Genomic DNA, 26,700 nt, shown 5'->3' with positions numbered 1-26,700 from the left:
CCTTGTAACCCAGGGCGAAATTATTCTGTGACAGTTTGGATTTGGCTGTGTCAAAACTCATCTGATAGCCAGCAAGCCAACCTTCAAAGGCTAACACAGCCCAGCCATAGATGGTTGGTCCAGAAAAATCTATATCAACGTTACTGCCAAGACTGAAACATTCCCGCTTATAGGAGGCCTTCAATTTCCCACTCTTCTTTCTGTAAAAAACAAATAAAACAACACAATGAAAACAACATGAGTTTCTACTAATGTCTAGAAATCTTTAGAGTAAGGAAGATGGCCTCCTGCCCCCAATGTAAATACTATTTTGGTAGATGGTATTCATATAGTAAAGTTTCAAATGACTTAACTCTACAAATATAATTTTGTTAGGATTAGAAATACTCTATTTTTTACTTATTCTTCACTGTAAGCACAAATGATATATTTCATGATTAATTTCACAAAAGCATTAACAAAAGTCTAAAAAGGAATTAAGGTATTTCGGTACCAAATTAATAATCTGAATATGTATGTATTCATGAGAAGCCAAATCTCTTTAAATGTTTTTAAGTGTCCAAATGCTATAAAACATAACACCGACACACTTCAGTTCTCAAAGAGAAGTGCATTTTTTAAAAAAGGGTACAGTGCTGTAGTAAGCATATTGATTTGCCTTAGGGTAAGTGTGTTCTCCCTGGACATCAGATGGATAGATGGAAGAGAAGTGTCCATTTTTAAAGGCCAGTGCTGAAAACATGAAATTGGTTCTTAATAATCCTTGTCCTCTTCTAACCAAGCTTCTTCTGGAAATATTCATCTGGATGATTAACTGAACTGTGTGACACAGCTGAGGAAAAATGCCACTCTGCCTTTATCTAGCAGCAGCCCACAGGAAGCAACACCAAGCCCATTTTTCAGATGAAGAAACTAGGGCAGAAACATTGGGGGATTTTTAAAGGCTAAGAAAGCAGTCAGTAGCAAAACCACTGCTTATAGTGTTCCAATGCCAGGATATTACCTGTTATTCTTAAGAAATTAACTTCTCAGCAAACTACCACATCCATGAATCTTTAGGAGAGCTTAAGAAATATCTAGTCTCAGGGTGCCTGGTTGGCTCCATTGGTAAAGCATGTGATTCTTGGTCTTAGGGTTGTGAGTCTGCGCCTTACATTGGGTGTAGAGATTACTTAAAAATAAAATATTTTTAAAACAGAAAGAAAGATCTAGTCTCAAGCCTTTATAGCTCCTAAAATTTTCCTACCTCCTTGGACTAGCTTTATATTTTTGTTCATCTGTTCAATTTTCAAATCAATACTTCACCCTGCTTCAAGGAAGTCATCCTTTCTCTTTAGTACATGTACATGGTCTCTGGGGTTCCTAACAGCAACCTCCTACATTCTCCCTGCACTGCAATTCCCTGCTCTAAAGCTCTCTCTCCCTATAGACTATGAAAACAGAAAATGGGGTTTGGATAATTACCCTGTGTTCGGTACAAATATGGTATCAAGAGTCAGTTTCAGCCCTTCAGCCAACTGAAAAATAAAGATTTAAAATGAACAATTAGTAATTTTCTACTCTTCTTTTGATCCAAGAAACCAATTCTAAAGTTTTCTCTAACTTTCAAACAAAAAAAGTCATTAAAGAAAGCCAAATATTAAATTATTTAATAAATTACCTCCTTATCCTTCCCTGTCTCTTTTCCCTCTCCCCTTACTCCCAGGCTTCATGATTCTCTCACCAAAATACAGGTTTAAGTTGCAGGTCAAATCTATTACAGCCAATAACATTAATTGCAATAAAATAACAACAAAATCCAATACAACCAAGTAATCTTGATGCCCTCTTGAAATTACTGTAAGGAGATGACCCGACGTTTAGCAAGCCAATCTAAGTAATTTATTCAGCTACACATATATAGTATTGATATATATCGATATTCATGTAGACATACCTCAAGAAATAGTGCCCTGTACATAACAAATATTTGTATATGACAAGTATATGATTAATTTTTCTCTTTGAAAAACATTATAGAAATTAGAAACATTTTTCTATGGAGCCAATTTTGTAATGATTACAAACAAGATCACTGTAAATAGTTTGTTTACTAGGAGAGGCTCAGTTATAAGTAGAACTGGTCAGAACCATGATGTAACGTGATAATCATGTACTCACAAATAACACTTTACTTTCTAGAAACGTAAAATATACCAGGGAAGGCCACATGTGGAGAAAAAATATGGCTACTATATAGGTTAAATACGCTGTATTTGAGGTTTATAGATCATTTTATCTGAAAGATAAATTTAACGTACAAATAGCTTCTTCTAATACTTTCTTTTACCTTATTCTCCAAAGAGATTTCTGTTCCAAGAGTATTATCTGTGTTCCATTTCTGGGTGAAGGTAAGTCCATAGTTACAGACCTTATATTTGGTCTCTAGGTTGCCTGACGCTTTTCCTGTATCAGTGTAAGCATGACCAGAAGTAGAAAATTCCTGATAAGCAAGAAAAATAATTACTTTAAAATCAGCTCGTCAAACAAAAAATAGTCATTTCAGAAAGTAGTGTTCAATGCACTGGAAACCAATATAGTTTACTTTTTATCAGAACTTATTTCCTAGAGCAACTTATTTCCTGCTTTCCTTGTTTCTTTCTCATTTCTTAAGTTTAACCAGTTTCAGATCTTTCCATTATTCCACCTCTCTTATTGATATTTCTTGTTCAAGAGAGTCTCTTATTAAAATGGAAATTTTAAATTCTCTTCTTTAAGAGAGAAATTATCTTGGGGCACCTGGATGGCTTAGTTGGTTAAGTGTCCGACTCTTGGTTTCGGCTAAAGTCATGGTCTCACGGTTCTTGAGTTCAAGTTCCACGTTGGGCTCTGTGCTGACAGTGTGGAGCCTGCTTGGGATTCTTTCTTGCCCTCTCTGCTCTCCCCTGCTCATGTTTGTGCACCTCTGCTCTCTCTCAAAATAAATAAATTTAAAAAGTAAAAGTAAGAGAAATATCTTTACTGAAAATAAATCCCTTTACTAAAGACACAAAAATATTGAATCTTAAACATTTTACTTTCAAGACCTGAAAAATTATTCATTCTCTATCATATCTTTTAAACTATGTTAACTTTAAAGTCCTTAAAAATTCCAAACACTAGAAAAAAATGACCCTATCCTCTTTTGATAGAGTCAGAACTTCACTGCATCAAAAATTTGTCTTTAATTTTTACTGTAATAAAAGACACCTGACATAAAATGTACCATTTTTGAGTGTGCAGTTCAGTGGCATTAAGCACATACACATTGTTACGGAAACTATATTGCTTTGGTCCACAAAGCTATCACATCTGTAAGGGGCTCCTGAGTGGCTCAGTCAGTTAAACATCTGACTTCAGCTTAGGTCATGATCTCATGGTTCATGAGTTCAAGCCCTGCACCGAGCTCTGTGCTGACAGCACACAAGAGCCTGCTTCAGATTCTGTGTCTCCCTCTCTCTCTCTCTGCCCCTCCCCCACTTATGTTCTGTCTCTCTCAAAAATAAATAAACATTAAAAAAAATTTTTTTAAGCTATCTGTAAAACTTTTGGTATAGACAATTTAAATATTTAAAGTATATATCCATTTTTCACAACAAAGTGGAATGTTATAACTTGTCCCTCTTTCTCCCTTCACCTCATCTACCTTGTAAAGTGCTTTCTATCAAATAGTTACCATGAACATCTTAAAATATATCGTCCTCACTCAGTAGGTGTCCGTTCAGTCATATGACAATGAGCAATAGGAAACAGATACCCTTCTAAAAGGAAGCAAACAGTCAACACCTGTCAATGACAATCTATGAACTGTCAAGAAAAAACCTTCTGATTGGCCCTGTTTTTAGAGCGCATTTCTGAAATACAGCCAACAGTGACGAATGCTGCCAGCCCTGAGCAGTTCTGCTTCACTGCCCGCAACATGAACCCTCCCTTTACCAAATCCCCTGCTCCCTACATCTAGCTCTACAGGCCGATGAGACAACTGGGAAACTATGATCTGTTTATCAACCCCATGCAGGAAGTTGTCCAAGAGAGTATCATGCTGCACATTTTTTAAGGCAAGGCCTCAGTACAGAGTGACAAAACACTAGTCATGTTTAAAAGTCTACACGATGATTTAATGTGACCATTGTTTTCTTTCAGTAGATCCAGCTACCCAGTGTTTTCTTTTTTACATACATGTCTCATAAACTTGAAAGTACAGCAAATATAAACCTCAACTTTAGTGTTAGAAAAACTTCACACACAAAGCTACAGTAAAAGTGTATTTAGTCTACATTTTTTCCTTGTTTACTATCATCATTTCTTACTTTGAAGGTCTCTCAAAAGTCTAAAATATCAGATGTACAAATCTCAAAGAGAATGCCAGAAGTTTTCTAAGTTAAAAAATTAGTATTGGCTCCCATCTGCTTCAGTTTTACTCTAATTTCATCATTAGAACAAACAGTGCAAGATACATTTATAACATGCATATAACATCTACAGCTCTGTAATAAATTAAGCAACAAACCACCACAGATGTTACTGTTAAATTGACGGCATCTATCTGATTGGAGCAGTGGATGAAATTTGTCCTAAATCAAGACCAGAGACCAAAAGCAGTCATAAAAACAAGCACACAAATATGCTGTTTTTCTTACCATCTGAATGAATAGTCCCACACCACCGCAGCATGAAAGGGAGATAAAATTTTAGTTGAAGATTTTTGCAACACAAACCTAACCTGAGCAAATTCTGAAACCCTATTCAAAGTGAGTATAATTTTTCTATTTTAGCAGAACCATGTAACAATACGCCCGTCCTAGTAGGCAGCTGCATATGTTTTTATTTAACACTAGAAAACCCAGGGATCAACTGATAGTGACAAACCAGGATTACATGGAGTATGAGACAAAGCATCATACGAATTCCACATGCCTCTAGCCATTCTAACTAAATTATATCCAGAAATAAAATTCGTACCAAAAAGAGATGCTGCCAATGAGGAGAAATCAGAGAATGAGGTGAATGTAAAGATAATTCATTTGCCAGATTTACTGAATAAAAGTTCTGGTTAATGACAGTTTGAAAACATGCCTATATCCTTTACTATACAAATAACTTCCAGTAAAAAAGACTTTGTGAACATCAATAAAAACAGTAGATTAATCCTCTACATGCATTTTATTTTTACATTTGTTTTGACTAATCATGAAAGGATAGAGACTAAAATTAAGTTGCTTTTATAAGAGGGCAATAAAACTTGCATAAACCCATTATAATGAAAGTATTTAGTGCACATACACGTATTCATGAAAGTATAAACATGTGACATATGTCAAAAAATACATACTTTATATGTCCTGAGAGGAAGATTCAGCATATTCCTATTCTGACAAATACACAGGTCTTCCCCTAAAATTCAACCTGGTATGCCTATGGGCTACACAAAAGACACTCACTGAAATCTGAGCATATGACAAAGCTGTAGTAAGACAGCATGGTACCAAATGTATGCTAATTCACACAACTAGAACAAACAATTTTAAACAGGTTCCTTTATATGAATTACGCGACATGTACTAAAAATATGTTGGGGGGCACCTGAGTGGGTCAGTCAGTTAAGTGTCTGACTTGATTTTAGCTTAGGTCACGATTTCACAGTTCATGAGATCAAGCACGGTATCAGACTCTGTACTGACAGCATGGAGCCTGCTTGGGATTCTCACTCCCTTGCTCTCTCTGTCCCTACCCTGCTTGCTCACTCTCAGAATAAGTAAATGTTAAAAATATATATATATATATTGGGTACTCACCACTCCACTACAAGACTTGGTTTTCAGATCTATTTTGACCATGCCAAATCCTAGACACACACAAAAACACATTAATGTATGAAATGTGATAATCACTAGTTTTTACAACTAAGAAATTATGAAAATGGTCCTTCCATATGGAAAATACACAGTATTCTCATTGGGTGAGAGTTCCACTAAAAACTGAATTATAATGAAATAAGTATCATTTTTAAGCTCTCAAAGAACAAAAGTTATCAGAAAATATTATGCTTATAAAAGTATAAACTTAACTATACTAATAAGAAAAATGTATATAATAAAAATTAAAAATTTAAACATTAAATTTAAAAAAACAAAAACAAATATCCATTTGGAATCAAAGAATGTATGTTACTCCAAAGAAGTCAAAAGTTGTGTCTTCACAGTCCTGAAAACATTGCCATTATTTGAGGGGGAAAATGTATCGCCCACTTTAACTGTCCCCAGTGCTAGCCAGGAGAGACACGAGTATTACAGATTAATATTGCTTCATCTTACAGCTAACATTAAATATGCATATATATGTATGTGTATATTATATGACGGCTTTTAATGCTTGCAAGGGACTCACTCTACCTCTAAAGAGTCAAGTCTAATAATCTGTTGATAGTTACCACTTAAGTCCTGTAAAGTAGATTAATGTTAATGTAACCTTATTTTACTAGCACACTATCTTGCATATAGCAAGCATTCAACACTAAACCTTACCCAAAATTGGAAATTTACAATAGCATATTTACCGTATCCTTTGTTGAAGACATCCTTGGCGGCCTTTCCTAGGTCACAGTAAGTCGGTGTGTTACACATATCTTATAAAGAAAAATGAGGACAAAGGAATAAAAATAACCATTTAGAATTTATTCACCCACAGTCCTAGTATTTAGCCCTGTGAGAAGAGGTACACAGTCTTCTCTTCCTTTGTATCATTAAGACTTACACCCTAATGCAAGCAAAGTTAGGAGAAGGCATTCTGCTCCTTTACAAAGAACTTTTCAGAACACTGGAGAATAAAAGGGTTTTTTCATGCAATTCACAGAGGTCATCTTTCTGACTGCACTTCAAAGAAAAGAAATTTCTCACAGGCTGAAGGAGATGCTGTATTAAACTAGATTTTATAATGTATATGCATATATATATATATGCACACATGTACACAACATATATAAACATATATTATATATTTTATATATAAATACACAAAATAAAGCCAAAGAGCTACGTAAAGTGACAAGGTAAAATTGTTTAATAGAACTCTAAGAACAGATGCATTAAAAATCTTCAAGATGAACATTACTGCCACTCTGAAATTCAGCTCTTAAAATAAGAATTACCACACTAATTAAATGTATTCATCCAGAATATGTCCTCTCTCAAAGCTCTTAAATTGGTAAGAACAGATACTACACTTAATCTTAGCTAAAAGGCTGAGAAGTGATCTCTCAAAGCTCTTTTTAAAACAAAATTATAGGGGCGCCTGGTGGCTCAGTTGGTTAAAGCCTCCGACTTTGGCTCAGGTCAGATCTCACGTTCGTGGGTTCGAGCCCCGCGTCAGGGTCTGTGCTGACAGCTCAGAGCCTGGAGCCTGGAGCCTGCTTCCGGTTCTGTATCTCCTTCTCTCTGCCCCTCCCCCTCTCATGTTCTGTCTCTCTCTGTATAAAAAATAAATAAAACATTTAAAAAAATGATAAAATAAAAAAAATAAAATTATATAAGGGCACCTGGGTGGTTCAGTCAGTTAAGTGAACGACTTTCGATTTCTGCTCAGGTCATGATCTCTCATTTGTAGGACTGGGCCCCATGTTGGGCTCTGCACTGAGCGTGGAGCCTGTTTAAGATTTTTCTCTCCCTCTCTTTTCCTCTCTCAAAATAAATAAATAAACATTTAAAAAAAAGTAACACAACTGCAAAAATATATATATGTGTATATATAATCATAACTCGAAACAGGATAAATTCTACCTGCAATAATTCTGCTTACCAAAAACTGGGGCATGCTCTCAAGTTAAAGCCTTCAAAAACCAAAGATTCCTTCATTTTTCATCTTGGCTGCTTGGTATTCATCAGCTTTTCTACTGCCATGATGGCCCTCACATTAAAGTTCTCAGAAGCTCTATCAACACCGATAAGCAGACCACTCCTCTGCCCTCTTTCTATAACGGGAACTCCTCCCGCAGCAGCCTCAACAGCCACATCCAAGCACTTGCAGAACCATCTCATCCCAAGCAGGCTTACTAGCCCAATTCATAGGCCAGAAAAATCCAGAGCACCAGCTAGCCCATGCAATTACTAACTATGCCTGAACTAGCAACACAAACTAATATTTATGTACATTTATCCTGGCTCTTACTCTGTCTTCCCGCTGTGTCTGCCTACACCACATCTGAACACAACATACACATACAATGCACTTCTTAAGTGAACTCACTTAAAATTTGTTCCTTAACCTTAACCTGCCAAAGATGAAAGACATTGTATGCTGAGAATAAAGAGTATCATCTAAAAAATATATATATGAAGGGAAGAGTACAGTAAAGAGGAAAGAGTCAGTATAAATATACTGACTCACACCATAATAAAACTTTGTTCTAAACCACAGGGTTTCAGACTCCACTTCCAGAGTAATTATTTTTACAACTCAATTCCCTGTATTTAAAGGATCGATTCTCGACTATTCATACATCGCCAGCTACAATTTGATATTACTCTATTATTTCAGCCGATGCTGGTATCTGCTGAAATTTTGCCAGAAGTCTATAAATTTGGGGAGGTAAGTAAAGAAACGCAGACACTCTATATTCAAATAGAAATGTTAAGGCTCTAACAGTCTGGATTTTCATCTACTGACAAGAGAAAAAACACACTTAAATGTTTAGAAACATCCATCTAATCAGTCTTTTAGAATTTTGCTTTATTTTTCAAAACCACTGCCAGACACTTTGCAAGGAGTGTAGCCGGTTTAGTTTACTAACTGATCCCAATTCTCCTAGTTCAAGCTCACTTTTTCAGGCCTATTGATTCTGACGGGTAATGCACCGCTGGTATGATCAAGCAAAAAATCGAGAAGACACAGAGACCTCACGATACTCGGGAGTAAGGCTATCATCACATATTTCTATTAGCTCTACAAAATGCACTTGTTTGTAGGCATGCACGACCTACGAGTTTGCTTTAGAGGCAGGCGTGGGGCGGGGGGAGGCGTTAATTCGGTCATACTGCCTCACACAATTACTACTTTGACAGTAAAGAGCCCTTTTGTTCCTCGTTTCGCGTTTTTCAGCTGCCCGTACGGGATCCTGTCTTGGCGGTAGGGAGTGTGAGAGGTCCCCTGATACTGGACAACTCCGGAAAGGAAGCTGACGGCGGGGGAGGGAGTGAGTTTGGGGTTCGAGGATCCAACTTCCCTAGAAATCAACCTCCTTTCTGGCCTGACGCCTGGAGAGAAAGTCCCGTGGGCCCGTCAGGAGCGGGGAGGGTCGCGGCTCGGCGTTCCGAGCGCCGCTCCCCACGCCAGGGCTGCGGCTCTATCACCTGAGGCGGCCAGGGCAGAAGGTCCCCTCTAACCTCCACGGCCCAATCGGGCCCGCGCCCCGTTAGGCTCCTCTCTCCCTTCCGAGCCCTCCGTTAGGCCCGCCTCCCACCGGGTCCCCAGATGTGTGGCGGGCCACCACCCACCCTCGCCCGGCTCGGCACGGCTCGGCTACGCCGCCGGCTGCCCGGCCCACAGCGTCGGCTCTCCTCACCTCCAACCAGACGGCCTGTCTCCGCTCGGCCAGGGCAACGCTGAAGGTCTTCTTCAAACCAACGCCGTCCGCGCCTGCGCGGCCTCACACTCCCCGCGGCGCCTGCGCGCCCCTGGCCGCCCCCACCCGTACGGCGTTTGCGCCGTAGTGTCGCGCCGGGGTCGCGCGCCGAGGGTCTGAATGCGGAGAGGAACAGCTGGGACGAACCCAACTGTCTGACTCCGAGTGTGCGCGTGCGCTGGAGGGCCCGGCGCGCAGGTGGCAGGGGCGGGAGTTGACGTAGGCCTAGAGGCCTTGGGGACCGCACCTTTGCCCAGGAAGGGGCTCTCTCTCGTTGGAACGCCCGGAAGTTGCTAGTTACTGTTGCTATGGGAGTGGCCGCGGGAAAGGCAGGCGGAGCTGACCCGGGATGCTGCTGAGGGATGCTGTGGCCTGGCACATGAGACCGTTTCGTTCAGACGATGAACGGATCTGTATGGGTGTTTTGTCTCCGACTGACTAATATTCAAGAATATGACCCTTAGGCTATTTCATCTTAAGGATGAGAGAACATGGATCCCCAGGGGTAGGTGACGTAGTTTATTCAAGATCACGCAGGTAGCGTTAGATTATAATTCAAAGGGAGAGAGGAGATAGAGGAGAGAAAGCTCTAAGTTAGCGAAGAATACCAACTAATAAATACAGAAAAAATTATAGAAAAAGAAAATCACGACTCTGGAGCCACCCAAATTTCAGGCAAAAATTATCAGTAAATGTTAGACATTTGAAGTTAGTCACAGTTCCAAAGTGTCAGCCCACAGATTCCTTACTAAAGAGAAAAAGGGTACTTTCACATCAAAGAAGTCACCCAAGTGATTAAACTTAACATCACCAGGGATGGTACAGACTGATGTCATATGCCCCCTACATGATGCACAGAGGACACTAACGTAATATTCTTGCTAAAAGTATGTCTTTATTCATGAGGAAACAATCAGAGGGGCATTCTGCTAAGCACTGTTTGGGTCCCTTCTAAAATGTAAATTTCATGGGCACTTGGGTGTCTCAGTCCATGGAGCCGCCCACTCTTGATTTTGGCTCAGGTCTCGGTCCCAGGGTCGTGGGATCCACTTCTGCCTGGGCATGCAGCCTGCTTAAGATTCTCTCTCTCTTTCTGTCCCTGCCTCTCTCCCTTGCTCATGCACACAGGTGCTCTCTCTCTCCAAAGAGGGGAAAAAAAAAAAAAAAAACTTCTGATGACAAATCCCCTTTATTAAAAAAAAAATGTAAATTTCATGAAAAATTAAGAAAAAGGCTGGTGAACTGTTCTAGAGTAAAGGACACAAAACAAAGATGTGGCACTACAAGCAATGTAGGCCCTGCATCAAAAACAAAAACAAAAACAGAAAACAAGAAACCATTATTAAGAAACATTACTGGCACAGTTGAGAAAATTTAACTGTTATATTAGTATTAGTATTGCAACATTGTATAATTTTTTGATGTTGACAATTCTATCTTGGTTAATCAGAAATGGCTTTGCTTTTAGGAAATATATGGTAAAGAATTTAGGAATGAGAGAGCATGTGTCTTCAACTAACTCTCAAAAGGTTAAGGAAAAAAAAGACAAAAAAGCAAATGTTCAAAACGTTAATAATTGGTGAATCTAGGTAGAAGATATATGGGTGTTCACTGCATTATTCTTAAACTTTCCTGTAAGTTTTACATTGTTCAAAATAACAAGCTGGAGAGAAAAAACACCCACAAAGTCATCGATGTTCAGTCTACAATACCAAGTCGCTGCTTAATATCATTATTTGCCTGCTATGTGTAAGGCATTTCAGGCTAATAAGAGATCAGTAAGATAAATGCTCCCAAAGGACTCATACATAATATAGGAGCTCATTCTGCCAAATGAGGCAGAATTGATAAATATCATAAGCAAGCAATGTTCCTAGTAGGCCAAATAAAAGGAGCTTTAGAGTCCAAAGAGGCGAAGTTTGTACCCCATATCTGCCAACTCTTTGGTCTTAGGCACTCAACTTAACCTCTCTATGTCTCAGTTTCTACCTCTGTGAAATAGATATAAATAGTATCTACTTCAGAGGATTGAGTGGATAGTAAATAAAATAATGTATCTAAAGCACATAACTACCTAGCCTACGAAAAATGTTCATTCATTAATAACAAACAAAAATATGCTGTAAGAGTTTAAAAGTTATATAGGCAAAGATTATACATATATACACATATGCACATATTTTATACACATACACACACACACACAGACACACACACACATTAGAGCCACACTTCAGCCTGTACTCTGGTAAAGACCTGGCTTTTGTCAGATACAGCTGGCCACCAAAGGCTATAAAGAGCACTTAAATGGGAATTTGGCAACATTCCTTCCTCCTGCTTCTATGATCCAAAGGTCTTTCTTCTAACCTTTTTTTTTTTTAATGTTTATTTATTTTGGAGACAGAGCTTCAGGCCGGGAGGGCCAGAGAGAGAGAGGGAGACACAGAACCGGAAGCAGGCTCCAGGCTCTGACCTGTCAGCACAGAGCCCGACGTGGAGCTCAGACCCTCGAATCATGAGATCTGGCCTGAGCTGAAGTCAGACCTGAGGCACCCAGGCGCCCCAAAGATCTTTCTTCTAAAAGGATTTGACAACACCAGTCCCAGGCATGCAGAGAGACGTCCTCTCTCTCCCGACACCTGACATGGGAAGGTGTTGAAAGAAAGTGTCAAGGAAAACAGCTGCTTTGCTTCATGTCCCTCTGGCCCTGTCAACATGGCAACCAGGTTAATGCTCAAGGTCTATATCAAGACCCTGACCTTGACCACTTAAACTATAGCCAGTTGTCATTTCCCCATTTGCACTGGGATCTTGGGACTTTCTCAGTCCAAATCCTAATAACATGGCATTCTTCTATAAAATCTCTAGAAACAGAATTTTAGGGCAGGAAGGGATTTGAGATACCTTCATTTGTGAGACATTTGCTGAGTACTAGCTACGTGCAGGTGCCATGCTCAGAGATGACGTATGAGGAAGCAGCCCTTTGTATCAGCGCTGTATGGGTCCAGAGGCCCATGTTACCTTGTGAGCAGCTTCCCAGAATAAGTCACCTGCTCTAGTGAAAATACCCTGCTGAACTGCCTACTTTACCTTTTTTTTTTTAAGTTTATTTATCTTGAAAGAGAGGGGGGGAAGGGCAGAGAGAGAGAATCCCAAGCAGGCTCCGTGCGGCCAGTACAGAGTCTGACTCAGGGCTCAATCTCACGAACTATGAGATCATGACCTGAGCCGAAATCAAGAGTTGGAACTTAACTGCCTGAGCCACCCAGGCGCCCCTACATTACCTTCTTAAGAGAAAAATCTCAAAAGTTAGTATAGTTTAACCCTCAGAAATGAAAACACAACTGAAGAGCCGAGGCCCCACTGTGAAAATTTGGTAGCTCAATTATGCTAAATGCAAAATAATAATAATCAAGAAGAAGAAGAAGAAGAAGAAGAAGAAGAAGAAGAAGAAGAAGAAGAAGCAGAAGCAGTGCAGAAGATTCTAATGCCAGTGGTATTATTTAATTCCCGGTTTCTTTTTAAAGCAAACCGGCTCACTTGTCTGTTTTCAAGGACTCCAAAATTCTGATGAGGGTGAGATTCCCTGGCTACTGAGTATCTTTGAAGAGGAGGAGACGCCGCCCACGCTGCCTTCTACCAAGAGGCTGCAGAGCGCAGGGGGCCGGCAGCGAGAGCACTAAGTGTGCTGGGGGAAGAGACTAGGGGCTGCTCCGAGGAGGTGATGTCCCAGAATGGCCCAGGTGGACAAGAGGGGCATGGCTTCCAGTGCAGAGGGACAGTGGCCAAAGACTTCACCCTGAAATTCCATGCCCGAAGGCTCATCTCTAGGAAACAATCTCGATGTATGCAAAGACTTCTCTTATGTAGCTTAAATGATTTAGAGTGGCAAACATTTTAAAACAATCTAAATGACCAACAGTTAGAGGATTCATTAAATAAACTACAATACACACATATTCTGAGTACAACCATGTGTTCTGATGATATTTGATGATCTGAGGAAAATGTTCAGTGGGGAAAAAAAAGGAGGAAACAAAAGTAAATACAGTGTAATCCCAAATTGTGTGTGTATGTTGTAATTTTACTTTAAGAAGAAACAAAGGAATGGGAACCAGAAACATCAGTGTTGGAGAGGCAGACAGAGGGACTGGGTAGAGGAGATGCACATGGGCAGGTGGAGGCATTAGAAATGGAAAGTTCTGGAGCTGATGATAGATTAATTATATTGTGTATTACAAAATAAATGAGGGCTCAGTCAGTCAAGCATCTTACTTCAGCTCAGGTCATGATCTCAGGGTTCATGAGTTCGAACCCCACATTGGGCTCTGTGCTGACAGCTTGGAGCCTAGAACCTGCACTCTGTTTCTCTCTTAAAAATAAACATTAAAAAATTTTTTTAAATGCTACATATATATGTGTATATGTACCTGCATAGAAAAAATTTGGGAGAATTCACCAAAATTTGATAGTGACTGTCTCTGCTGGGTCATAGTATATGCGACTTTTAATTTCTTCTTCACACTTTTATGTGTTTTCCAAAATTTCTGAAATTTGGAAACATGTTTTTCTGTTATTCATAAGGTGGGGAAGTACCTAGGTTTATGAGAAGGGGAGTGCTCTTCCCTGGGGAATTTCCACCAAAAATTGAGAAATGCTCTGGAATGGAGTACCTGGAATTTACATTGGGCCTTCTGAGTGCTCACTTCACTCTTGACCACAAGAGGGCGCAAGGAATCACAGTAAATGCAAAGCTAAGCCTGGTAGTGGGCACTGGGCTTGGGCTGGGGTGTCAGGGTGATGAACCCCGTCCTCCTCTTAGAGCTCACCAGAGCTTCATCCAAATTCTTTAAAAAAAAAAAGATGTTTTTTAATGTTTATTCATTTTTTGAGAGTGTGAGTGGGGGGGGGGGCACAGAGAGAGGGAGACACAGAACAGCACAGAGCCTGGTGCAGGGCTCGAACTCACAGACCATGAGCCAAAGTTGGACTGTGATCACGACTTGAATCAAGTGGACGCTTAACCGACTGAGCCACCCAGACGCCCCTCATCCAAATTCTTCACAAGGTTGTGAATACAGTTATGGATCATACAGGATTGGATGATGTGTCTGGGGGCTTCCCCACCAAAGTCGAAGCCTATGCTGAATGTCCAAAGGGCACCATCAAATCTTTGCAGGTTGTGTATATGAGGAAACCAGCATTGTCAATGTGCCACAGATAGATTAGGGTATAGCTCGGCTGACACACCCTGCACATCATTTCGTCTTAACCAGAGTATCACGTTTCCATAAAGGGTAGTATAGGGACAGGGTAACAGAGTCCTACAGTTGTATATAATCCAAATATGCAACAGGCAGTGTTCCCTGTGATTTTATTTCTTAATGAATATACACCTATGTTCCAAGAAATTTGATATGTTTGGGAATGGACTTCACATAATTAGCAAGCTGTGTAGTGGAAAAAAACTTCAGAACCAGAAAACTGATGTTCAAAATCCTACATCTGCAACTCACTAGCTGTGTGACCTAGGCAAATTACTTGACCTCTCTGAATCTCAGTGTCTTCATTTTTAAAATGGAGGACACCCTCCACTCCCACCCCCACCCCCAGAATTAAACTCCTGGTCAAATGGGGCCCAGCCAGAGGGCTCCAGCCACACAGCTTACTTTGGCCAAAGTTACGAGGTGGCTTGGACCACATCCAGGGTATATGCAGGGTAGGAGCCTGGACAGAGAAGGCTAGGTCACACCCAGTGAGCCAGGTACATCACAACACCCAGGGAGATGGACGAGCCGATGGAGACTCCCTGGAAGAGTGACTGCTGGGGACGGACGCTAGAACTAGGCGGGCCCCTGGAGAACACCCCAGGGAAATTCACGGCAAGTAGCTCATCCCCTCCACAAGGGGATTCCAGGGTTCGTGGGTGCAGAGCTCCTGGGTAGCCATTCTTGTTTGCTAGCACTGTGATGATTTGATTCACGTACATGTAGCAAACATTTACCGCATAAGGCTAGTTAACCCGTCCTTCATCTTACACAGTTCCCTTCTCGTGGTTGCTATGGTGGGAACATGAAAGCTCCACTTTCAGAGCAACTTCTACGTACAGCCCGGTATTGTCAGCCATAGCCACCATAGCCATACATTTTTTAAATTGTGCTTCTTCAGAATTGAGACTCCGGGCGGATTTGGGGGCTCCTAATGCAGTTGGACTGAGCCCTCCCCCCAACTTATGAGGGAAAGAATCAGACCCAGTTTGGTCTAGATCAAAAGGTCGTGGAACCCGTCTGGGGAAGAGGCTGCAGGCAACCAAAAGTCTGAACGGGCCTCAAGAAGTCAGCTGTAGACTACTCTAGAAACTGAAATATCATTTAGCCAAAAACCAAAATAGTTGACATTGAAATTGGACACACGTCAGTAGACTATGGCTGGGGAACACAGTGGCAGGGACAAAAGGACATCCTGGTCACAGAGCCAGAGCAGCAGTGACACGGTTCACCCAAGCACATATACGTCCTCTCCTCGGCTCGCTGGCTTCTTCCGTGACCGATGACGGGCACAGATACGCCTTCCAGCTGAGAGGTATTGCCACAGGCGTGGCCTCTTTTTCATGTTTTCTTGCCTTTTCATAGTAGCATCTGTTGTCACACTCCCCGCCCCCCACGTTCTGCACAACCCGGTGTGTCGGTGACCACCCGGCACGGACGAGGAAGAGGGCTGCCCTGGGGTGGACGCTCGCATCGTCTCCAGAGTCTCACATCTAAAGCCCGGTGCCAGAGGCGACAGGTTTGGGAGGTGGGCCTTTGCGAGGTGTTTACGGCATGAGGGTGAAGTCCTCGTGAGTGGGATCGTGTCCTTACAAGGGAGACCCCAGAGAGCTTCCTCTCAGGCCTGAGCCTGACCATGTGGGCGCCCTGATATTGGACTTCCAGAATCCAGAACTGTGAGAGATGAACTTCTGTTGTTTATAAGCACCCCCACCGGTCTGTGGGGTTTTTGTTTTGTTGCCTAAACAGACTAAGACAAGTACCTGGAACAGGGCAGGACAGAGAGGCATCATTTGGGTTTATGAGGTCACACACAATCTCATCTAATTTTTTTAAGTAAAACACAAATGAAGGCAGAGCATATCCTTGAAGAAGGAAGCTCGTGGATTCTGGGAGCTGCTTAGCTGGGCACCTGGAACGGAGTCAGGGAGATCTGAGGCTGTCACTGCAAGAAAAGGGAGCCCCTGGCCGCTCCTCAGGGGGTGGACTCCAGAGGGGGCAATTCACACAGACTAGCAACTGAACAGTCTCCCGGAGCTGAGCAACATGGTGGCCAGGGACCCCCTCTGTAAACTCCCAGAACACTGTAAGAGGCTCTCGGAAAGATGAGGCCCCTGGCTGGGAGATGATGTGACCAAGCCCTGGGCCACACAGTCAGCGAGGAGGCCAGTCCCCTGTCTCCCTGCCTTCACCTCACTGCCTCCTGGCGCTGCCCCCCACCCCCGCCCCTTACTTAGCCGCAAGACATCCGACAGACGACTCCTCAGCGGTTACAAGAGGTTTGCTTTACCTTCTGACCTCAGGTAACTAAACCATAACGTTTACAGCAACTCTGATTACATCCTGCAATCTCCGTCTCCTCTCGACATGCCCTTCTCGTCTTTTATTTTCTTGAACATTTCCTGTGAGATTCTGCCAAAGACCTGCTTGTTTCAGCTACTTTGATTTTCTTTTAAGGAAAGCAAAATTTATGGAAATCAAACTGGTTTTGACCCAGGAGCCATAACAGATACAAATTTCCATTCCCAAGTGACTATAAATCATGGGTTCTGACACTCTGCCTTTGACTTGAACTAGAGCAGCTGCCATTCCGGAGGACACAGGTGTCAGCTCCCACACACCAGCCCGCCGTGCTTCCCGGACCGACAGCGTGAGTCACCCACGGGGCGGCGGCCAGCCTCCAGAGCCGAGGCCGCGGCCCGTGGGGATTTCTGCGGGAATTTTCATTTCTTCTAAGCTCAGGCTGTAGTGCTCCATCTGACATGCTCCTTTGGACCAGATGCTCGTTGTGGAAGCGAGAGGATCAGCTTGAGATTTTCAGTTAGCCCCTAATCCCCGCCAGGGGGACGGCAGCATCTCGGCCCACAGTGCACGCGAGGGTTCTTTGTTCTGTGGCCACAGAGCTCGCGTCTCACAGCCCTCAGCAAGATCCTGGCTGCCGCCTGCGTGTGTCAGCTTCCGTGCCCTGACCGAAGAGCAGGGGAAGTGCCTTTCAAGCAGAAACATTCGTCAAGCTGGTCCCTCGGTCTTCCCTCTCCCCGCCATCCTCTTCCCACTGCCCCCTCATCTCTAATCCCCAGAAAATGGCGGTGCAGCCTTACGGGGCACCTCCTTTCGGTTGCTGGCATCCCAGCTGAGGGACACCATGATTATTAGTGAGCCAGAGGCCTTGGCGGGTTTGAAAACATGCCAAAAGCCTCTTTCCAGGGAGATTTCACATACTTACTTTCCTCAAAATTGCTCTGGCTTTTTAGGAGATGTGGAAAAAGCGGCCCTGTTGCCACATGAGGCCCGAGGTGGGGGGAGATGTTTCCTTGCCGGCTTGGAAGGAACAAAGATCTGGGGAGAGCGTGCCATGCAAGGGCCAAGTGTGACGCCGGATGCTGAAGTTTATGTGCCGGCGGAAAGTTCTGGCCTGGAAAAGAGGTAAAAGACGCATGTGTAGAGTGTTGAGTGCCAGTGACTGTACCCATTGCTACGTGTGTTTCCACACGTCGAACCCTCAGAACGTCGTCATTCTGGAGGAGTGGAGCCAGCTTCCGGCTGAGACATTGCAGCCCGGAAGGCTGAAGTAACTTGCCCTGCGCCACAAAGTTAGTACACATTCATTAAAATATTTTTTTAATGTTTATTTTGAGACAGAGACAGAGAGACAGAGAACAAGTGGAGAAGGGGCAGAGAAAGAGGGAAACACACCATCCGAAGCAGCTTCAGGCTCTGAGCTGTCAGCACAGAGCCTGACACGGGGCTTGAATCTATGAACCATGAGATCATGACCTGAGCCGAAGTTGGGCACCCAATTGACTGTGCCACCCAGGTGCCCTGCTCTACACCCATTTATTTGTGCATTCAGCTATCACATCAAAATTGTGTGGAGCTTGAGTGCCTGGCACCCCAGGCATGAGGATATCAAGATGAATTAGCTATGGGCCTGCCTTCACAGAGCTTCCCATCTGGCTGTAGACACAAATAAGTAGACAATAGAGATTTGTAAGTGCCATGACAGGTTGATGGATTCACAAGGGAGGTGGGTGTTTTGGGGACATAGGAGAAGCCAGCCTTGTGATCGATTCAGGTCTGTCTGACCCCAACTCCTGCACTTGCTCAGTGCAGAGAGAGCCAGACATGGAGATGCATGCTTTTCCATCCTACCCCCTGCCCTACTTGTAACCCCCTGGTGTCTGAGGCCTGCGTCCTCCCCTCCCCTGTGTCTCTGGGAGGCAAGATGGAGAGTGTCACCCCTGGAAAACATCTGCATATTAGATATCCAGCAAAGACTTGATGATTTGGACAGCTTATTCCATGGCTGACTGTCGCTCCGCCTCCCCTAACCTCTTCTCACCCTGACTCTCTGCTGTTGTGCCGCCACAGCCCACGGGGGTGCGAGATCAGAACGGGCCAGCTCTCTCTGCTCCCCGCTCCCCGCTCACTCCCCGCTCCCACCTCAAAACCCCACCCTTTGCTTGGACTTCATCATTCTCTGGGCACTGCAACTGAGACCTAAGTGATGACCCAGTGTCCCCTTTCACCCACGACAGCCATTGTTCCACACGGCCAGCAGCACTGCCTTTTTAGAAAGCAATTTAGGTCACGCCATTTTCAAGCTCACTTATCTCCAACGACTTTACACCACACATAGATTAAGTCCAGTTCTCTTTGCCCGGTGTATCAGGTTCTTCATAGTGTAGCCTCATGTCCCTCCACCACCCGCCCCAGCCACACACAATCTCTCCCTGGAGCTGAGATGTACCTCCCTGCCCCTCCACACGCTTCACCCTCTGAGCCTGGGGTGAGACCATCCTCTGCTTCTCACCCCAGGAAACTCCTACTCATCCCACAAAACCCAGCTCCAATATTACCTCCTCTGTAAATGCATTTCTTTATTTCTCCAGAAAGTCTAGTCATGCCATCCTCTGCAATCCTCCGCCACACATCTATGCCTTTATCTTAGCCCTTGTTATAATATATTGGCATCATCCCTAGATATCTATGTATCTTCTGACTGGACACCAGTTCCTCAGGACCAAGGATTGTGTTTTATTTTTTATTCCCAACGTCTAACCACAGGGTCTGCTCCATACAAAGTGCTCACTGAATATTTCTGCTGTGTTACAAGATTTCCCATCAGTCCTTTTGTCTGTGTTTATTGCCAGAGGCCTTTGGTGCCCTGATATTCTCTCTTCAGTTAGGTAACAGGAAGCAGAGATTCCCAGCAGAGAGGGAACCCTGGGGCTCTCTCCTTTATCCTTGGTCATAATTGTCCAACTTCAAAATAAATCCTGTAACACACCTAGTCATCAGGCTTATCATACTATCAAAGGGTGTTTGAAGTTTTCGGTTGAAGCAAAAAAAAAAAAAAGTGTACTCAAAGAAGTAGCTCCCATTGCATCATGTGAGTTGTGAGTGGCAGACATGCAGCCCCAACACAAGGCCAAGGACAGGAAACCTCAGATCACCTGCTGCTAAATGGTACCAAGCCATTACTCCGGACTGGGAATGTTCCCATTGTACAGAGTGTTGAGATACATTTCAATGGGCTGATGTTCTGGGCGAAGACCCTGTAATACCAACACTGCCATTTATGGCTTAGAAGCAATGCATTTTTAAAAAATTTTTTAATGTCTGTTATTTATTTTTTGAGAGACAGAGAGAGACAGCACAAGCAGGGGAGGGTCAGAGAGAGAGGGAGACACAGAATCTGAAGCAGGCTCCAGGCTCTGAGCTGTCAGCACAGAGCTCAACTCAGGGCTCAAACCCACAAACCGTGAGATTATGACCTGAGCCGAGGCCGGATGCTTAACTGACTGAGCTACCCAGGCGCCCCGAAGCAATGCATTTAAATTATTTTTCTTTTATAGTTTGTTGTCAAGTTGGTTTCTATATAATATCCAGTACTCATCCCAACAAGTGCCTCCTCCATGCCCATCCCCCCTTCTCCCTGCCCCCTCTCCCATCAGCCCTCAGTGCTCAGTATTCAAGAGTCTCTCATGGTTTGCCTTCTTCCCTCTCCCCAACTATTTTCCCCCTTCCACTCCCCCACGGTCCTCTGTTAAGTTTCTCCTGTTCCACAAATGAGTGAAAACATGGTATCTGTCCTTCTCTGTCTGACTTATTTCACTTAGCATGACACCCTCTAGGTCCATCCACTTTGCTACAAATGGCCAGATTTCATTCTTTCTCATTGCCATGTAATACTCCATTGTGTATACATACCACATCTTCTTGATCCACTCATCAGGTGATGGACATTTAGGCTCCTTCCATGATTTGGCTATTGTTGGCAGTGCTGCTATGAACATTGGGGTACATGTGCCCCTATGCATCAGCACTTCTGTATCCCTTGGGTAAGTCCCTAGCAGTGCTATTGCTGGGTCATAGGGGAGTTCTGTTGTTAATTTTTTGAGGAACCTCCACACTGTTTTCCAGAGTGGCTGCACCAGTTTACATTCCCACCAACAGCGTAGGAGGGTGCCCGTCTCTCCACACCCTGGCCAGCATCTCTAGTCTCTTGATTTGTTCATTTTAGCCACTCTGACTGGCGTGAGGTGGTATCTCAGTGTGGTTTTGATTTGTGTTTCCCTGATGATGATGAGTGATGCTGAGAAGGGATGCATTTTTAGATTTGTTGTTGTTGTTGTTGTTGTTGTTAAAGATTTTATGTTTAAGTAATCTCCACACCCAGTGTGGACTCGAACCCACAACCCCAAGATTGAGAGATGCGGCCCATGTTCCACTGGCCGAGCCATTAGGCATCCCTGCATTTTTAGATGTTACACAGCACCTCTCACCTGAGGTACCAACTTGAGTCTACACTTAGAACGATGAAAACAAGAAGTGAGAAAAAAAATGTTTTGACCCAGGTCTGGATTGTTCCACTGTTAAAATACGTAGGCAGTGATAACAGCTCTAAATGATTTGACTTCTCTAACAGTTCAGCTGAAAAAAAAAGAGACAGAAAGGGATGAAGCAAACATTTTCAAAAATTCAAAGTAGGAAAATTGAAAATGAATGATATTCCATTGAAATCAGCTAGAGGCTTGGAGACCTGTTTGGCTTGAGTCAATTTTTTTTTAACTTTAAAAAAAAATTTTATTCATTTTGAGAGAGGGTGTGAGCACGCATATGCATAGGGGAGGGGCAGAGGGAGAGAGAGAGTCCCAAGCAGGCTCCAAGAGGTCAGCGCAGAGCCCCACGTGGGGTTTGATCTCATGAACTGTAAGGTCATGATCTGAACTAAAATCAACAGCCGAACACTTAACTGACTGAGCCACCCAGGCACCCTGCTCAAGTCATTTTAACCAACACAGTACAAATAAATACATTGTACATAAAATGCATCCAGAGCTTCTGACTGAATTGTGTGAATCCGCATAAAATGGACTTTCTGTGGTTGGCCCCCATCATCAAGTAATAAGGCAGGAGGATTGTTATACATCTCATTGTCTTCCTAATTAAATAACCGTAGCCTCAAACAGTTCAATTTTCAGTTTAAGGAGGATTATTTTCCAATTGACATTTCATTGGAACAGGTGCCATTATGTACACAGCTTTTCAGCTATTGAGATTTTTACATCTGGACGCCTGAGCTAATCAGGAGGCATTTTCTCTCTTCTCTATCTGTCTTCACTATCTGAAGCAGAGTTTAAGGCTTCTCAGGATATTTTGTAACTCATTAGTTTTTGGCATTCTTGGCGGCATATTGGCCAATATGATTCATTCTTTCTTTGAGCACAATTAGCCGTGAAAACAGATCTTAGAACAGACTCCCTCCGCCCCCAAAGGATTATTGAAGGTAGGAAATGCAGGTGATTATCGGAGTTTGCCTTTGATACAGACATCCTGCTCTTCTGCTAACCCTTTGAACTAACTTTGATATGCAGTAATTAAGAGGGATTCAGCCCCTGGAGGAGAAGCCCCTGTGGCCCTGCCTCTTCTCTCCCTCTATTGAGTCCTTGTTTTGAACTATTGATCAAACAGATCTGAAGGGATTTGTTGAAGCCTGTGTGGGGTAAGGAGGGGGGGAGAGATGAGGGGGGCACATCTGGTATAAATCGTTTCAGAAGGAATCTGCTGGTCAGACCTTGCTCATCCTATTTCGCACACCTTACTTAGAGGAAGATTTGTTTTTCCTTCAGGAAAAGCGGTTACGGACGACTTGCAGGCTTTCCATTTTGGCAAAAGCTCTATTGTAGGTTTATTGTCTCCCAGTTTGGAGAACGCAAAGAAAGCTGAGAGAAGGTCAAAGCGATTGAAGGATGGTGGTGGTGGTCTTGCTGGGGCTCGGCTGGCTCTGCGCTCCCCTGGCTGCTCTGGTTTTGGACTTCAACAACATCAAGAGCTCCACCGATGTGCACGGGGCTCGGAAGGTAAAGCTCAGCTGGGGAGCAGGGGGCAGCTCACTCGGGTAAGACTCACCGAGGTGCTAGCTGGCAGATGGCAGCAGTGACTGAAGGGGCTCAGTACAGAAAGGAAATCAAATAGGAATGGCACAAACATCCACATTATATTTAATTAAATTGTAGCACAGCTTCTAGAGCTAATAGATACGTATCAAAAATCTCATAACCATCTATAAGACACACATGGGAAGACATTTTCTTCCATTTTCAGAAAGAGCATAAGAAAATCAAATCCTGAGTTTTAAAAGTAGGACAATTTTTCAAATGCAAGTAACCTATGCAACACATAGGTTTCTTCATTGGAGACTTGGCCTCTCCTTTGTGGGAGAAAAGCAATTATACTGAAAAATTAAGGTGCCACCTGAGGCTTGTCACCACATTCCACGTGCCACTGTGATTTGGCTTCCTCCATCTCCCACTTTGAATTAAAAGTCATCTTGCATCTTGTTGGATTCGCCAGCATGTGACGAGTTTTTCCCTACAGGGTTCACAGTGCTTGTCTGACAAGGACTGCAGTTCCAGAAAGTTCTGCCTCAAGCCGCAAGATGAGAAGCCATTCTGTGCTACGTGTCGCGGGTTACGAAGGAGGTGCCAGCGTAATGCCATGTGCTGCCCTGGAGCACTCTGCGTGAACGGTAAGCTGTCTGAGCCCCGAGGGACTGCTTTGCCCAGGGGACAGCGACTTCACACTGAAGACAGCATCGGAATCTCAGACCCTAGAATATCCCATGATAGGCATGCTCAAAAGATTTCCAGGATTTCCACTTGAAGTAACTTATGCAGCTGCCTTTTCTTAATGCAACAAGTTTATTTAGTTTATTTCCTGGCAACAATTTTTGCCAACAACCTAGAGATAATGATTTTAAAGGAAAGGTTCAAGTTGGAACTTAACAAATTCTTTCATTTTCACTTGGATTCCACTAATTACTTAACAACTTTCTTTGCCATACGTGCATGTAAATATTTAGTGCATATGTCCCAGAAATCTTAAAAGTTATCTATAAACTGAAGGCAGGGGTGCTGCCAAGCCATGTAACAGTGTGATGACTAGCATGTCTGTGGTTCTGATCCTGGAAGTTAGTAACTCAAACTGCATCTGGTTGTTGCTCAGATGTTTGTACTGCCGTGGAAGATGCAACCCCAATATTGGAAAGGCAGATCGATGACCAAGATGACATAGACACAAAAGGAACAAATGAGCATCCAATTCAGGAAAACAAACCCAAAAGAAAGCCAAAAATTAAGAAACAACAAGGCGGTAAGGGTAAGAGAAGCACTGAGCCCCCCTTTTTTTTTTTTTAAGGAAAAACATTCCCAGGGCTCCTGGGTGGCTCAGCCGGTTAAGCATCCAACTTTGGCTCAGGTCATGATCTCACAGTTCGTTGGGTTTGAACCCCCACATCGAGTTGTGTGCTGACAGCTCAGAGCCTGGAGCCTGCTTTGTTTGGATTCTGTCTCCCTCTCTCTCTGCCCCTCCCCCACTTGTACTCTGTCTCTCTCTGTCTCAAAAATTAACATTAAAGAAAAACATTTGCCCCTCCTAGGCTTTTAAGGATAGGCTGAAACTGCCTTGATTCCTCTGCACTCCAGAAACACATAGGGAGTACGTGCTGTTTCTCATCCTTCTGTACGCAGCCATGGAGGTCATGCGGAGCATCAGGCAGTCAGCAAGAGGACAGGGGAATAGCCCTAATCATGACCTGGTTAGCAAGAAAATCTTTAAGTGAATTTTATACACATATCTTTTTACAGTCTGCAATTTAACAAATGGCAGTTTCCCCTTCTTCTATCCCCTTCACGATAAAAAATAAAAGAGAAATGAAAGTCAATGGATTAACTTTTTATTCTCAAACAAAATACAAACTTCACTTAAATGAAGCTTTTTACAAAATTGTGGACTCAAATTCCAATCTGTGACAGAAATTAAGTAGAATGTTTGAAAGCAGTGAATTGGCCATTGTCTTTAGGTTAACCGGCCCCTTGATAAGTAACGGTCTTTGGGTCAGTATAAATCCCATTAAGACAGAACAACACAAAACACTGATCAGGGATACTTATTTGATTCTTTGAGACTGAAAATCCCATCTTCCTTTGAAAATGTTGTAATTTTATAAAACAAATTGTATTAGGTAGGGCTGAAATTTCCATTTCATATACTGTTAGTAGGTGATCTAGTGGTGGGACCTGCATGCTTTCATTCCTCCTTGGTGGCCTTCAGTTATGTATCCCACACCTCTGTCTCTCTCTGCCCCTCCCCAGCTCACGCTTTCTCTCCCCGAAAATAAATAAATAAACTTAAAAAACAAAACCTTCCCATACATATATTCCTGAAAATCAAATCTTGTAGCGATGACCCCTGACGCGCCATGTCCCCCGCTTTCTGCTGCAGCGCTTACGAATCTTGTTGCAGGACAAGAGGGAGAAAGATGCCTTAGGACTCTGGACTGCGGAGCTGGACTCTGCTGTGCTCGTCATTTCTGGACTAAAGTCTGCAAGCCAGTCCTGCTGGGGGGGCAGGTCTGCTCTAGGAGAGGACACAAAGATACTGCTCAGGCTCCAGAAATCTTCCAGCGCTGTGACTGTGGTCCTGGACTAGTGTGTCGAAATCAGATGACCGGCAACGGACAACACGCACGGTTAAGAGTATGCCAAAAGATCTAAAAAGCTGTAAACATTTCAAAATAAAGACAACTCCTTATTGTATTCAAACAGAAATCTCAGACATTAATTTAAAAATCTGGGTGCCTAGGTGGCTCAGTTGGTGAAGCCTCCGACTCTTGTTTTGGGCTCAGGTTGTGATCTTGTGACTGGCTGGACGGAGCCTCGCCTTGGGCTCTAGGCGGGCAGTGCGAAGCTCGCTTGGGATTCTCTCTTTGCCCCTCCCCAGCTAATGCTCTTTCTCTCCCAAAATAAATAGACTTAAAAAAAACAAAACCCTTCCCATACATATATTCCTGAAAATCAAATCTTGTAGCAACTGAGATGGACTGAGCCGGAGCACTGCGATGTGCTGCCTTGTGATGAATGAAAACCAGCTTTGGCTTTTTGTCTATTTCTGCAGGAAAGAAATGTGATACCGCAACAGAAAAGTTTAATTTAATCTAGTGACTCAATTAGTTCAAGTAAATGTTTACCTCATTTCCAGTGAAATTCTGGTACCTGGCCTAATTTTTGTATCTGACTGGCAAAAATCATCACAGTAAATTATGGAAAAATATTTCCTGAAAATCCCTCATTTATTTTTTTTTCTTGTAAGGGAAATATCACTTCACTACAAAATAATTTGGTTAATAAAGAAACAAGATTCAGCCACCTGTGTGGCTCAGTCAGTTAAGCGTCAGACTTTGGCTCAGGTCGGGATCTCTCAGGTTGTGAGGTGGAGCCCTGTATCAGGCTCTGT

The 26,700-nt window shown here is 43.1% G+C and overlaps 2 protein-coding genes and 1 pseudogene across 4 annotated transcripts in view; 1 reads left to right on the top strand and 2 right to left on the bottom strand.

Moving 5' to 3' along the window:
* Nucleotides 1-9,810, bottom strand: part of VDAC3 (voltage dependent anion channel 3) — a 13,802-nt gene extending 3,992 nt beyond the window's left edge. The window contains exons 1-7 of one of the 3 annotated variants that reach the window (XM_029936590.1): nucleotides 9,575-9,810; nucleotides 6,575-6,643; nucleotides 5,814-5,863; nucleotides 4,659-4,661; nucleotides 2,330-2,482; nucleotides 1,465-1,517; nucleotides 82-200 (exon numbers count right to left, since the gene is read on the bottom strand). In XM_029936590.1, the coding sequence (XP_029792450.1) occupies nucleotides 82-200; nucleotides 1,465-1,517; nucleotides 2,330-2,482; nucleotides 4,659-4,661; nucleotides 5,814-5,863; nucleotides 6,575-6,641 (445 nt within the window). In that variant the 5' untranslated portion in view covers nucleotides 6,642-6,643; nucleotides 9,575-9,810. The remainder of the gene's footprint in view (nucleotides 1-81; nucleotides 201-1,464; nucleotides 1,518-2,329; nucleotides 2,483-4,658; nucleotides 4,662-5,813; nucleotides 5,864-6,574; nucleotides 6,644-9,574) is intronic. The other 2 variants (XM_029936571.1, XM_029936582.1) reach the window with 2 other exon arrangements.
* Nucleotides 7,120-7,270, bottom strand: LOC115302777 (annotated as a pseudogene).
* A 13,346-nt stretch (nucleotides 9,811-23,156) lies between the features above and the next one.
* On the top strand, nucleotides 23,157-26,003 carry DKK4 (dickkopf WNT signaling pathway inhibitor 4). The gene is made up of 4 exons (XM_029940090.1): nucleotides 23,157-23,267; nucleotides 23,785-23,935; nucleotides 24,412-24,564; nucleotides 25,711-26,003. The coding sequence occupies exons 1-4, from the start codon at nucleotides 23,157-23,159 to the stop codon at nucleotides 25,959-25,961; spliced, it is 666 nt and encodes a 221-aa protein (XP_029795950.1). The 3' UTR covers nucleotides 25,962-26,003.
* The last annotated feature ends 697 nt before the right edge of the window (nucleotides 26,004-26,700 follow it).

Source organism: Suricata suricatta, chromosome 1, assembly GCF_006229205.1.
Source record: "Suricata suricatta isolate VVHF042 chromosome 1, meerkat_22Aug2017_6uvM2_HiC, whole genome shotgun sequence".
Lineage (NCBI taxonomy): Eukaryota > Metazoa > Chordata > Mammalia > Carnivora > Herpestidae > Suricata > Suricata suricatta.
Note: the sequence above shows the minus strand (reverse complement) of the source record. Positions and strands in the feature narration are given on the sequence as shown.